The 12,639-nt window shown below is 35.3% G+C and overlaps 1 protein-coding gene across 1 annotated transcript; it reads right to left on the minus strand.

Annotated features, from left to right (window-relative positions):
• Nucleotides 1-3,276: 3,276 nt before the first annotated feature.
• On the minus strand, nucleotides 3,277-4,361 carry LOC113347628 (putative germin-like protein 2-1). The gene is made up of 2 exons (XM_026591307.1): nucleotides 4,128-4,361; nucleotides 3,277-3,998 (listed from the first exon to the last, which is right to left on the minus strand). Exons 1-2 carry the CDS (start codon nucleotides 4,249-4,251, stop codon nucleotides 3,451-3,453), a joined length of 672 nt encoding a protein of 223 aa, XP_026447092.1. The 5' UTR covers nucleotides 4,252-4,361; the 3' UTR covers nucleotides 3,277-3,450.
• Nucleotides 4,362-12,639: the final 8,278 nt, after the last annotated feature.

The raw sequence follows: 12,639 nt of genomic DNA on the forward strand, positions 1-12,639 counted from the left end.
CATATTTTATTTGTGAGAATGATTCAAGCAAGAATTATTACTATGCATAATTTGTATGCATATTCTGTTTGGCTGTTGTCTAGTTTTCTCGTGACCGGTTAGTGATCTTATTGAAGGAACTTCGTTGTTTTATACAGGATGTAAAATTAGCTCTCCAATTCCTAGGTACTGGTAGAACATTGAATTATTTTATTTAATACTGTCGTGTTTAGATGTCTTTTTAGTTGACACTTTACAAGATGCTAACATTTTCTCTTTAAGCAGTTGCTGTCCCCAAAGATAGAAAGGTCCGAGGTGATACCACTCTTGCATTTTTGTAACAACTCATTTGATCGCGGCCTTACAGACATGCATGGGCAACAACTATTTGCATCTCGGGAGCATCCTTACAGACCTTTGAATCAGCTCAATAAATATGGGGGCTTGAGGAGAAACTTGTTAGACCTGTGGAGCAGCTGTACAGATTCCTAACAGATTCTTAAACAAACACGTGAAATAACTGCAATTTCTTGATATTCTTTTTCCTTGGTGGTACATATCTTATAATTGCTCGTATGCAAGTGTGATTCTTCTCTGCATGTTTGTATGATATTTCTGTTACAGCTCAAGCTTCTGTCAGACATGATAATTATATGTCATTTTTTGATGTTCTTTTTACTTCAATGGTGTTTATTTTGATATGCTTAGCAGGATTGCAGGGCCGAGGAATAGAAGTCTGTGATGGATTAAGCATAGTATAGGTCTTGCGTGAAGTATAAAGTTTCTTTACCATGTCGAAGTATGAAATTGTGTAAATTAATTTTTTTTTTCTTGCATTAAAACGTGAACTTGGATTCATCACCATCATTTGTAATACACATTATATTGTAGTTTTAAAGAAATTTGAATTCTTTGTTTTAAAACAGTTTCTCTGAAAGAAATTTTACTATGTATAAATTGTACATGATTACGGTGATGCCTGAAAATTCTAACACGTTTTTGCCATATACTAGATGTTTTCTTGGCACTTAGGTGGCGTGTCAAAAGAGTTTCAAACGAAAATAAAATTGGAAACTAAATAGAAAATTAAATAAAAAAAATACTTTATTGCCTCATTATTCGGTGTGGCAAGAGATTTTTCAAATAAATAAAATCATAAATTAAAAGAATAACTAAATTAAAAAATCTTTTTGCGAATTGTTATTGACTCACCATTTGGTGGAGCAAAACCCTAGTTATTACTACGGTGCATTAAAGGCGTGGCAATAACTTCTTGCCACCCAGGCTGTTGCCACAGGTGTGGCAAAAGTTTTTTATGTGGCAAAATGTTATTGCCACACGAAACATGGGTTCTTACCACATAGACGAGGTGTAGCAATACACTAATTTTCTTGTAGTGCAACTAGAACAAAGAATGAACCTGTATACAAATGAAATAGAGCGGAGGGCCTTAAGCTAAGTGCATACCAGCATTATTAGGATTTTTAGCGGCGACACAAAAATCTTGCAGAGACCCTGGATCCGTCGCAGAGACGTACAAGGAAAACAAAGCCAAGAACACTACGACAACACAACACTTTGAGTTCTTCATTTTCTTCTATTTTCTCAATCAAAAACTAGAACTAGGATTTTGAAGTGTTCGATGATAGTCAGCAAATTAAGTGAATAAAGTTGATGAGAATTACTTTAGCAAGTTATGTGTTCTTATTTATAGAGAGAAATCAAAATATTGTCATTGAAGTGGTTAGTTAGGTTATTTGTATTTTAGTCAGTGGCTTGGATTCATTCACCAACTCTATTTGGAATTTGATAGTCCACAAGGACCATGACCAAGTAAACAAACAACCGAACCCAGCTTAATTTTGATTTGCTTCTAGATATCGGTCTTGTAGTCAAAGCACGCGAAGATAATCGGGGACTCAAGTTTTATGAATCTGTCAAAAGTTCAAATTTCTCTGATTATATCTGCTCATGGTACTAGCATTAGCTCTAACCTTTAAGCACTAAAACAAGAAGAATAAGAAGTGTGATCAATGCAGTGATTAACAAATCAAGTAACTTTAAGCACTAAAACAAGAAGAATAAGAAGTGTGATCAATACAGTGATTTACAAAACAAGTAATTCTAAAAATACTGCTTACTTAAAATCTCCACTAATCACGTTTTCACGTGTAAGTTTTTCCTGTGGGTCTCATGACTTTCGTGTGGACCTACTATTCACAAAAAAGTTCAAAGTTCATTATGGATCACACAATCGAGTATACAATGAGCATACACTAGTTGTAAGCCATCTGATTACTTCTCTATCATAAAAATGTATGTAAATTATGAATGGATGTGAAATCTTACACTTCAGAAATGCATGCTGTAGAATTTGACGGCTGAGAAATGCGTTTCATCGTCTTGTTATGCAATCAAGTGTGTCATAGACTCATAGTCCAACTAAATTTGGATTTTGATGTTTTGGCTAAAAAACTCTTGACCTGGAAAGGGTTTACCTAATAAGAAAAATTATATTCTCTTAAATTGCAAAACAATTTTGTAGAGATAGTTTATTAGGTTGATCGCAAGAAACACAAAATATTTTCATTTAAAAACTTTGTAACGAAGAAAGAGGAATAACATTACTTAGTTGCTTAATTGCTCAGAATGGTGATGTTTTGACCAAAACACCTTAATTTGATGGAGCATTAAGGGGTAACTTTCTTCTCCTTTTATTTTTTTATTTTTTTTTATTTTTTTGCTGTTGTTAGGTTGTAAGATAATTAGGAACTGTTCAATTTGCGGCCTTCTTCCATTTCTTATTAGCAAGACTCAGAAGGACTCAAGCAAGTACTCAGAAGGACTCAAAACCTACTCGAGAATTGAAGAAGGATAATCCTTTATTTTCTTACCTTTTTCACATATAATAGGCTCTCATCTCTTTAGATGACTATTTATTGTTCACTACAGTTGACTTCCATACTTGCAAACATTTGTTAAAAGCACAAAGTGATATGGCTCCACATGAACTGCATTAGCTTTTATGCCAATGATCGTGAATGACCAGATGCTGCATAAAAAGGACGCAATCGGGTGGCTGGGCCTTAGGATCCCGCAAACTACATGGATGCTGCATAGCACTGATAATTAACTGTAGTTTTCTCACCAAATCTAGCAATTTCAATGCTAAAGTTTCACTATATATGATCACAATCTTTCTGTGAAATCCATTCAGTCTTTTCAGGTGCTCATATCATATAGTCATATGTACTAAATATAATCTTTGATAAAACAAGAAACTTAGAAGGCTAAAACTTAGTGAACATACGTGCCGAAACTATAAGAAGCTTCTTTATTATACCATGAAATGCAAAACATCATCAAGCGCAAACATGATGTTACATCACTATTATATTAATAATAAATAAAGTATATCTTCTAGTTTATTCTGAAGTACCAACAATCGTAATTCATTCATTGATTTTCAGTCTAGTTATCCATCCAAAACTGAGACTGAAGAAAATCAACCACTTTGTTATCAACTTGGAAAGCCTTGGCGAGAACATCATCATTGATGGGAGCTTTTGATCCGAAAACGGCATTCGCAATTGTGATAACCCCTGGATTTTGGCTACTTAGTGCCGCAATAGCAACAGCTGGGGTTTTCTCCAAGTTCATTTGAAAATGAATGAGTCCTTCAGGGAATACGAATACATCTCCCTTGTATAGCACCTTCGTGAATAACTTGTTATCTGGGTTTGATGTGACGAATCCGACATGAAGGGTACCTTCCAATACGACTAAAATCTCTGTTGCTCTTGGATGCGTGTGTGGTGGGTTAAGGCCTTTGGGTGCATAATCAATACGAGCCATGGAGATACCAAGAGTGTTAAGTCCAGCAATTTGAGCAACATTAGCCTGTGTGACTACAGACCCTACTGGACTCTTAATGACTCCAGGTTTGTTAAATCGTGGTAGAAAGAAATCTTCTGTCACAGCAAGTGCCGGGTCTTTGCAAAATAATCCATTCACAAATACTGCAGTTATAAATTATCAAAATTAGGTAAAAGATTAATGCTTAACTAACTTGATAATTACAAAAAAATAAAATAAATTGATCAATACTGATGAAATAGAGGCGAGGTTTTTAAGTTAAGTGCAAATACCAGCATCATTAGGATTTTTAGCAGCAACGCAAAAATCTTGCAAAGACCCTGGATCGGTAGCTGAAACACACAAGGAAAACAAAGCCAAAGCGACTCCAACTACATAACACATTGAGCTTTTCATCTTCTTCTATGTTTTTTCAAGCAAATAAAACTTGGATTTTCAAGTGGTTGGTGTTCTTGATCTTTAGCAAATTAAGTGAGTTAAGTTGATGATAACTTAAGCAAATTATGTATTCTTATTTATAGAGAGAATTAAAATACATTGTCATTGAAGTGGTCTAGCTTTACATTCAAAAAAGAAGAAGATCAATTATTTTAGTTATCGGTTAGAATTCATTCACCAACTCTCTTTTGAATTTGATTGAGTCTATGCTAATGCTCACACACAATCACACTAATTAAATTGTACTACTCGTCTGCTGCTAGGAGCCTAGGACTATGACAAGATAAAAAACAACGACTAAGTCAGCTTACTTTTAATTTTCTTCTAGATATAGGTCATGTAGTCAAAGCATGTGAAGAAAATTGGGACTCAAGTTTTATGAATCTTTCAAAAGTACTAACTTCTATGTTTTATCTTAAATAGTACTAGCTTAATTTAGCTCTAACTACAGGAAAACAAAAAGAATTAATAAGAAGTGTGAATATACTAATTAGTAAAATGAGTTTCATCTTAAATGTTTTTATGGGTTCTATTACAGGGTATTTGGGTATATTCCAGAAAATATTTTGTCGAAAAGCTAGAAGTTAACTTGGAAGCCCAGTTTTAAATGACTTATAAAAATAAGAAACTATTTTCTTTAAAACAAGCAAGAAACTATTTGTTGTGAAGCAAATTGTTTTTGTCTTTGACTTTTGGAAGTGACTATGCTTCTAGTATCAAACACCCTCTGAATCTCTAGATTGGATATGGATATACCTCTACCATTACTGCCATATTTTTATGATCACCATCAACAATGTAAACCAAAGTATGTTCAATTTTCTAATTTTACCCAAATATTCTAAAAATGGGCATAATAGTTAATTAATCAAATTTTAATTTTTATTGTATAGCGAAAAGCCCACCATTTTCCATCAATGATTAGTTATTAGTGGAAATTGTATAAATAGCCTTACTTCTATTGGACCTTCGTAACTTCCCTGGACCACAATAATAAAACCTCTCAATGTTTTAGAAAAAAAAATCCCCTTACTGATAATTCCACAAACACCCTCTTACATCAGTCGAAAATCGATATATCCCTTATTTCATTTTTAATTTCAAAGATAACTTTTTCTCTGTTTCCCTTTTCTTCCTTCAACCATCTCGACCGTCATCGTCATCATCCCCTTTGCAACTACCACCAACTTAGCCGCTGCCAACTAATTCAGGAATCAATCAGTAACTATCATCAACAAATGCGACCTTCTTCTTCTTTTTCTTCTTATCTTTCTTTTAAAGATTGAACTTTTAATATTAGATTCAAAGAGTCCTAGATCTGATTTTTGGGTTTGCTTTCTAGTATTTTTAGGGTTAAACTCACTCGAATTATTGAAGAGGGAAGTAATGATGATGACGATGTTGGTTGTTCTGCTGGCGACGGCGGTGGAGAAGGTATATTTTCTGTATTTCTTTCTTTTCTTTTTCTTTGGGATTTAGGCTTACATTAGATAGATTTTGTCTATTGTGACTCTCATGTTGGTGATGTGTGTCGTAACCACAATAAATTAATTAATATTTTTCCACCTAATTAACAAGTAATATAGTGTAGTCAAGTTCGTTCACACGAGGAACAAGAGATTTTTAGTTGTAAAGTTGTCATGAAAAGGGGGAGTTTTGGTTTTGAAATGAAAAAGAAAATAAACAAATCAATTAAAAGTGTATATTGAAACCAATAAGAGGGATTCTATCAAGAAATCCTTCTTCGTTGCAAAAAACTAATTCAGGTTATGTTCTTTTCTACTTGTTATTAACCATAGATTATCACCAACCGTAGGATAGCATCTAGCTCAGTGCTAACCCCTAAATCCCTTGTATCACCGGATACGGAAGTTCTCGCCTACCGGATTCTATTTACCAAACCACCTAGTAGTAGCTCACTCAAGATGTAATTTAGTTAAACGCATTAATATTTATGAATTTATTAGGTTGATATTAGTAGTTAGACTCTTAGCTCAAGGTCTACTTGCTAACGTTGTTTTCACACACAATTGCTCCACGGAATCTCTCCGCAAGGTCTCGTGTTTTCCACTTGTGTAAAGAGTCAAGAAACGATTACTTATCCCCTAACTTTCACTAGCTTTAGATCAATTAGCAAATCAAATTAGTTGGCCACCTAAAAGATCTATCAATCAAGCATAAAAATTCTTATTGGTAAAAGCAAACGATAATCATATGGAAAACTTCAAGATAGAATTGAAAACAAAACTCAAATCATGCTAAGAACTAGGAATTCATCCTCAATCAATAAGAAGATTAGCTATTCATGTTTTTGAAATTCACACAAATAATTAAAGGGAGAATTTTTAAAGTTCACACAAATAATTAAAAGAAGAATTTTGAAAAGCAAGCAAAAACACAAGTGTTGTTTGTGTAGAGGTGTGGAGGTGTGTGTAGAGAACTTCTCTATTTATATGCTTCAATCTACTCCAACTCCTCTTAGGAATAGAATCCCTTTCCCTTTGTAGCTCAACTTCCAAATCCAAGTCTTTCTCCAATTTTCCATCTTCTCTTTCCAAACTCAAACCAATTCCAAGTCCAAATCTTCACACCCTTGAGCCTAGAATACTCTTCACAAATTTTTGTTATTTTGGGTCGCCGGAAAACTGGTGCATCATCGGAAGTTAGCCGGAATACTACCGGAAAAGTCATCTTAGGTGACCAGAAAAGTTAAATCGGTTAACGGTCAAACAAGTCAACTTAGAATGTCTATTGAGTCAACATCGGGTCAGGTGAGTCAGAACCGAGTCAGCTAGTCAGGTGATCTAACTGAGATGACTTGTCTGAGTTGCCATGGTCTAGGTCATTCTTCACAGGCTATGACTAGTACTGCACAATCATTTCACATCACATCCTTAGTTGCAGCTATGATGGCTGTTCACAGCTTCAGTTAAGCTGCAACACATAATTCTCTCAACCATCAAACAACTCCACTGCATAATTCTCTGCTCAATCACAACCTGCGACATTCCTAGCATACCCTTGTAGACAACCCCAGCAACACATTCTGCACATTCTCAACTGTCATTGCCATTCATATACCACCTGAACCAACAACATATTTGTTATAGATTCTCCATCCTTGGACGTCTTCTACAAGTCCCTTAGGATATATGTTATACTTGGACGTTTTCTCCATCCTAAGAGGAGATACTAATGAAGGAAGAAATTGTTTGGAAATTGATATTGACAAGTGTGAAGAGCGGGAATGCAAACGAATAAATTGGAAGAAGTCTGCGAAGGATAATCAAAGAGGTGAAAGATTAATAGCAGATGTAGTCTCTACAATTGGAAAAGCAGATAAGGAGGGTACTTAGGAAGAACCTTTTGCGAATAATAATACTAAACGAACCAGAAAGAATAGTTCTAAAGAAGGAGAAAGAACACGGAGGCAGAAGTTATGTTCTCAATAAATGTGCGAAGCTTCTCGCATAGTGGAGATTAATGAAATTATGCGAAGTAATATTCTGAGAAGCATCTGCGAACTTAAAGATATGCAAAAGGAGAATGAAGAAAGTGAATAGTACGAAACGAGCAAATGTTTTTCTTCATGAGTAAGAAATTAATAAGAATTCTATGTACTAGAGTTGTATAACTCAAGAATAATAATGGAATGAAAAATTCTATTTTCATATGATGTTATCATATCAAGAGAAGGAAAATGTAATACCTTGAAGTAAGACCTTAATATAAGGCAATAAAAATAAAAACTCTAACTAAGGAGGCTAGGCATCCGAATGCGGCGTGCAACTTAGTTCGCATAAATGCAAGAGGCAAAAAGTAAGACCTATCGCACGTCATAGACGGGGAAAACCTAGTAAGCATGCTCAAGGGAAACCTACATCGATCCTGGAACTTGAGTCATGGAGATTTGGGGTGAGAAAAACGAAAATGCCATCCAGGAAAGACACCTAAATCGAAAGATTGGGGTAATAAGATCTTTCCTAAGGAGTGCAGAAAATCGATCAGGGCGCCGAGGTACACGGTTGAGTCAAGGGTGCCCGGGGTGTCTGGAGCGTACCTTGCCAGTCTTGACAAGTCCTGACTATGATGCACTCGGTCCGAAGATACCCCACTTAGGGTGCAGTCTCGTAACCATAAACCCTATCGGTGAAAGGAAAAGAGACTGCGAAATAAATTGGTTGTTATATTACCGGATGGGAGGATCCAACCTTAACCCGGTAGAGGTAAGCTTCATTGAAGGGGCAACCAGGGGGGAGATAAGGACGACACCCTCCATTAGGGAGCTGAATTGTGTCAAAAGACGTAAATGCCATGAGGATTTTTACTCACGGGAGTATTAAGGCTTGTCATATTTACGCACATGAGAAACCTGAAGAGGTAATAATACAAGAAAAAGATAAAGCGAGATCAATGGGTCGATACATTACAGTGTAAAGACTTCCTGCGATTTCGTCGCACAAAAGCAAAGAAAATTTTGGGGGCAAGATAAGACCTTTAATTAGGAAGGCAAAATAAGACTTCATGAGAGAAATAAAATATATGCTAACTTTGTTTTGCAGGTAAATAAGTGTGCTGTGAATAACTTCGCATAGTACATTAAGGCAGAGAATGACATTTTGTTCATCAGTCTATCAATATGTGTCATGTAACAGAGGCAACAATGAGAATGCAAGCATAAAAAGAATGTTATTTTCCCCATTTTATTGTCTCATGAATATGCGAGAAAGATGTACAAAGAAAATATATATTAAAGGAGAAAAAATTAATATTTAAAAGGTGTACATTGAGGTAGAAATTCTAAAAAGTGAGAAGATATACAAGGGACAGAAAAAGAATTTACAACAAGGAGAAAATGATTAATTTTTGCCTGAATTATCATTATCATTTCGCTCAGCCTCGGAGTCACTTACTTCTTCTTCATATTCTTCATATTATTCCTCACTATCCTCAATATCAGGAACATCTTCATTTGGGGGAACGTCTGCGAATATATACTTTGAGAGAGGAATATCATTATCAATGCAGAATTTCTTAACAGCATCATCACGAGCACGAGTGGCATCCTTGCCATTATTTGAAACAGTGACCATATAGTTCTTCTTTAACAGCTGATACTTGACATTGCGAGCAGATAATTATGTCTTTAATTCTTCAATCTCCCCAAGATAATTCTTCTCTTTATTTGCGAAGAAAAAAAAAGCAAGTTAGAGTTAAAAAAGATATCATCCTCAGGAAATGACAAGTATGACAGAGCAACAAATGACCTTCATGGTTGGAAATAATGTCTTTAACCAGTACAGAATGTTCAGATTCAAGGCTCACATTTACGGCTAGATCCTTCCTAGCATCATTCAGAACCCTAGAATCCCACCTAAACTCAACTTCACTTTCTATAAGAAGTTGAGAACGAATTAAATTTCTTTCTTCAACTAGTATGTTCTTTTCGCTCAAAGCTAAGTCACGTTCAAATTGAACTTTAATGATAGATTCTTGGAATTTTTCTAGTGCCTTCGCACCCTTGAGAGCAACCTTATATTTTTCACTAATGAGTTTGTTCTTCCTTGCCTCCAAAATCTGAATTGTTTCTTTATTCTCATGAAGAAGACGTCTGAAGTTATTGAGTGTAGTCAATAGAGGTATGTGATCCATTATAAGAGCTGTGTACTTCAGACTTAATTCTTCCAAACTAAGATTCTCAATTCTTTTGGTGGGGTAATTGTTTAAAGAAGACTAGAGGTTTTCTAAAAGAATTTCCTCGTCGCGAAAATTAGATGCCTCATCAAAAAGATTATAAATGTCTGCGAACATCGAAAAATAAGAAGTGCGAATTATCATATAAGGTAAAGAAAATGGAAATAATAGTTATGTACCAATGAGTTCATCATTTTTTCCTCGGATTTCGCGAATACGTTCAGAGTTGTAAGTATTGGCAGCTTTAAGTTTGGTATCTTCTCCCTTCAAATTGAGAAGTTTCCTTTGGTAATCTGAGGAAACCACATAGGATAAGCGAGATACCTGTGAAAATATAAGGAAAGCATTATATAGCGCAGAAAAAGAATATAAATAATATTTAAGAAAGTGCGAAGATGAGAACATTACCATAGAACCAAGTGCATATTGGAAACTTGGGTTTATTACAGAAGCAGCTCCGCGAAGAGATGGGTCATCCAATATGGGAGCATCGCAGACTTTAGAAACCATTTCGAAGGTGCGTTGTAATTCATCATTATTAATAGATGATATGGTATTAGAGAAAAGACTGGATAAATCTTTCATAGACGAGGAGGTCGATGGATCTTCAGAAACAAGAAAATCATCATCTTCGGATTCAGGACTTGAAGAAGGGTCAATTTATTTACGCTTCCTGGATAAATATTTAGACACGGTTTCTTGGGTTGATTCTTAGCTTTACCCATAGTTTTAACACCCGAAGTTTCAACCTGCGCGAATAATCAAGATAAGGAACAGAGGCAACAATATTTTTAAACTAGAGAAAGAATGTTCCTTACTTCAATATTCTGCGAAGATGAACCATCGTGCGAAGTTCTGGCCTTCTTAGCCATGGTCTTTGACCTAACAACCTAGAATTGAAGGGGAAGGAAAATGAGAGATAAAGAAAATAAAGTTATGCGAAGTTTAGAATACTTCTGCGAAGATTTCATACCGCTTTCTTATTCTCATCCTCGGACAGAAACAATTTCCAAGGCTGAAAAGCAGAACAATTCTCAGGCAGAGGAAGATCGCAGCCATCAGAAGCTTTGCCCGACACATAAGGACCTTCTAAGACAACATGACAATTGAGCCAGCATGTGTCATTAGACCTGCGAGCAGTGTTATTGGATTTTTCATTCCAATCTACGTCTCGTATAATTTTCTCATCTTCAGCAATGCCATCTTTTCTTCTTCAGCGAATGGCCCACTTGGCTGACTCGTTCTTCATGATCGCAATGTTGTGATGTTTGAAGAAATTCTCAAGAGTATAATCAGCAGGGTTGATAGCTTTGTCACGAAACAATTCATTTCGCACTTCATAAGCATAAGAAGTTCCTAATCCTACTACGCGACGCGAATACTCCAAAACTATTCTAATAACATCACCACTTAATTGAAATATTCCCCGTGCGAACTGATCATCAGCCAAAATTTCATAAAACAAGGAAATTTCTGGGTTATACAGTGGGACAGGAAGATTATTCAGAAGTTGTCCTAGTGATACGATAACCTTCTGATTAATCCATTGTTCGGAATTAATTAACTCAAGGTTGAGTTTGGATGAATAATTAGAATCAGAAGGGAGAGAAAGCGAATAACCTCTAGTATCGAATTCTTTCTTGAGTCTGGTGAATTCTATTTCCATATTTTTTCCAGCAGGAGCCATTATAAGAATGGGAATGGTTAGTTTAAAAGTAAAAAATTCTTGATCAAGATCAAGTCAGTAAAATTATGATAAAATCGGTGAAATTGAGATTAAGTTATAAGGATAAGAGGGGAAAAAGCGGAGAATGATAAAAAAAAATGGGGAAGAGACGATGGACTGTAAAATGAAGAAAATTGCAGTAAGAGGTGAAAAAGAAAGAAGAAATAAAAAGAAGAAAGAAGAAGATGGAGGAAGATATATAAAGGATTACAAAGAAGATTTACTCTCGTTTTTCGAGGTTTATCTCATTTAATGCGAAGAATAAACGGATAGGAAGAAGTTGTTATAAGGACGTGTCAGATAATGAATGGTCAAGGAAACACGCGTAAATCATGAAAAATCAAATTCCAGAAGAATAACGGCAAAGCAATATGAAAAGTTGAACATGTGCGATACTTTAGGATGGAGATTTCTCATATCGCTCACTCTATGAAGAGAACGAAATGAGAAGAGGCAGAATGTAGGAGTGAAATATCGCATATTCATTATGTATGCGAAGTAAAGGTCATGAAATATAAGCGAAGATCATCGCACATAGTAAAATGGAGATGACGTATTTGATGATGTCAGCATAATTACGAGTAAAGTGTGAAGATCTGTGCAAAGTGTAGAGTGTGTGAATCTGAGTGAATGTACATGAGTGATTGTAACGCACAGTGATTCCGAACATAAAGGATCTATTAGCTGTCATCCACTATGTAAATATCCTATATAAAGGGAAGGGCTTTCATGTAATGAGGGATCTCTCTTGGTGTGTGTTAGACAAGATATTAGGAGAAAAAAAATTTATTTGGGGAGCAAGTAAAATCTTTGTATTATCCTGTATCAAATTTAAGAATTGAATGAGTAAACGAATGATCTTCATTATGATTTCTTAGTATATTGCTCCGATTCTTATACAAGTGTGGTTGTAGAATTTCCTGCAA

This window comes from Papaver somniferum, chromosome 2 (genome assembly GCF_003573695.1).
Source record: "Papaver somniferum cultivar HN1 chromosome 2, ASM357369v1, whole genome shotgun sequence".
In the NCBI taxonomy this organism is placed as follows: Eukaryota; Viridiplantae; Streptophyta; class Magnoliopsida; order Ranunculales; family Papaveraceae; genus Papaver; species Papaver somniferum.

What these genes read in the sequence shown, in the direction of transcription:
- LOC113347628 (XM_026591307.1), bottom strand. Translation starts at nt 4,251, where the DNA reads ATGAAAAGCTCAATGTGTTATGTAGTTGGAGTCGCTTTGGCTTTGTTT. An exon ending in TAAAAATCCTAATGATGCTG is followed by an intron (nt 3,999 to 4,127) that starts GTATTTGCACTT and finishes TTATAACTGCAG; the next exon opens with TATTTGTGAATGGATTATTT.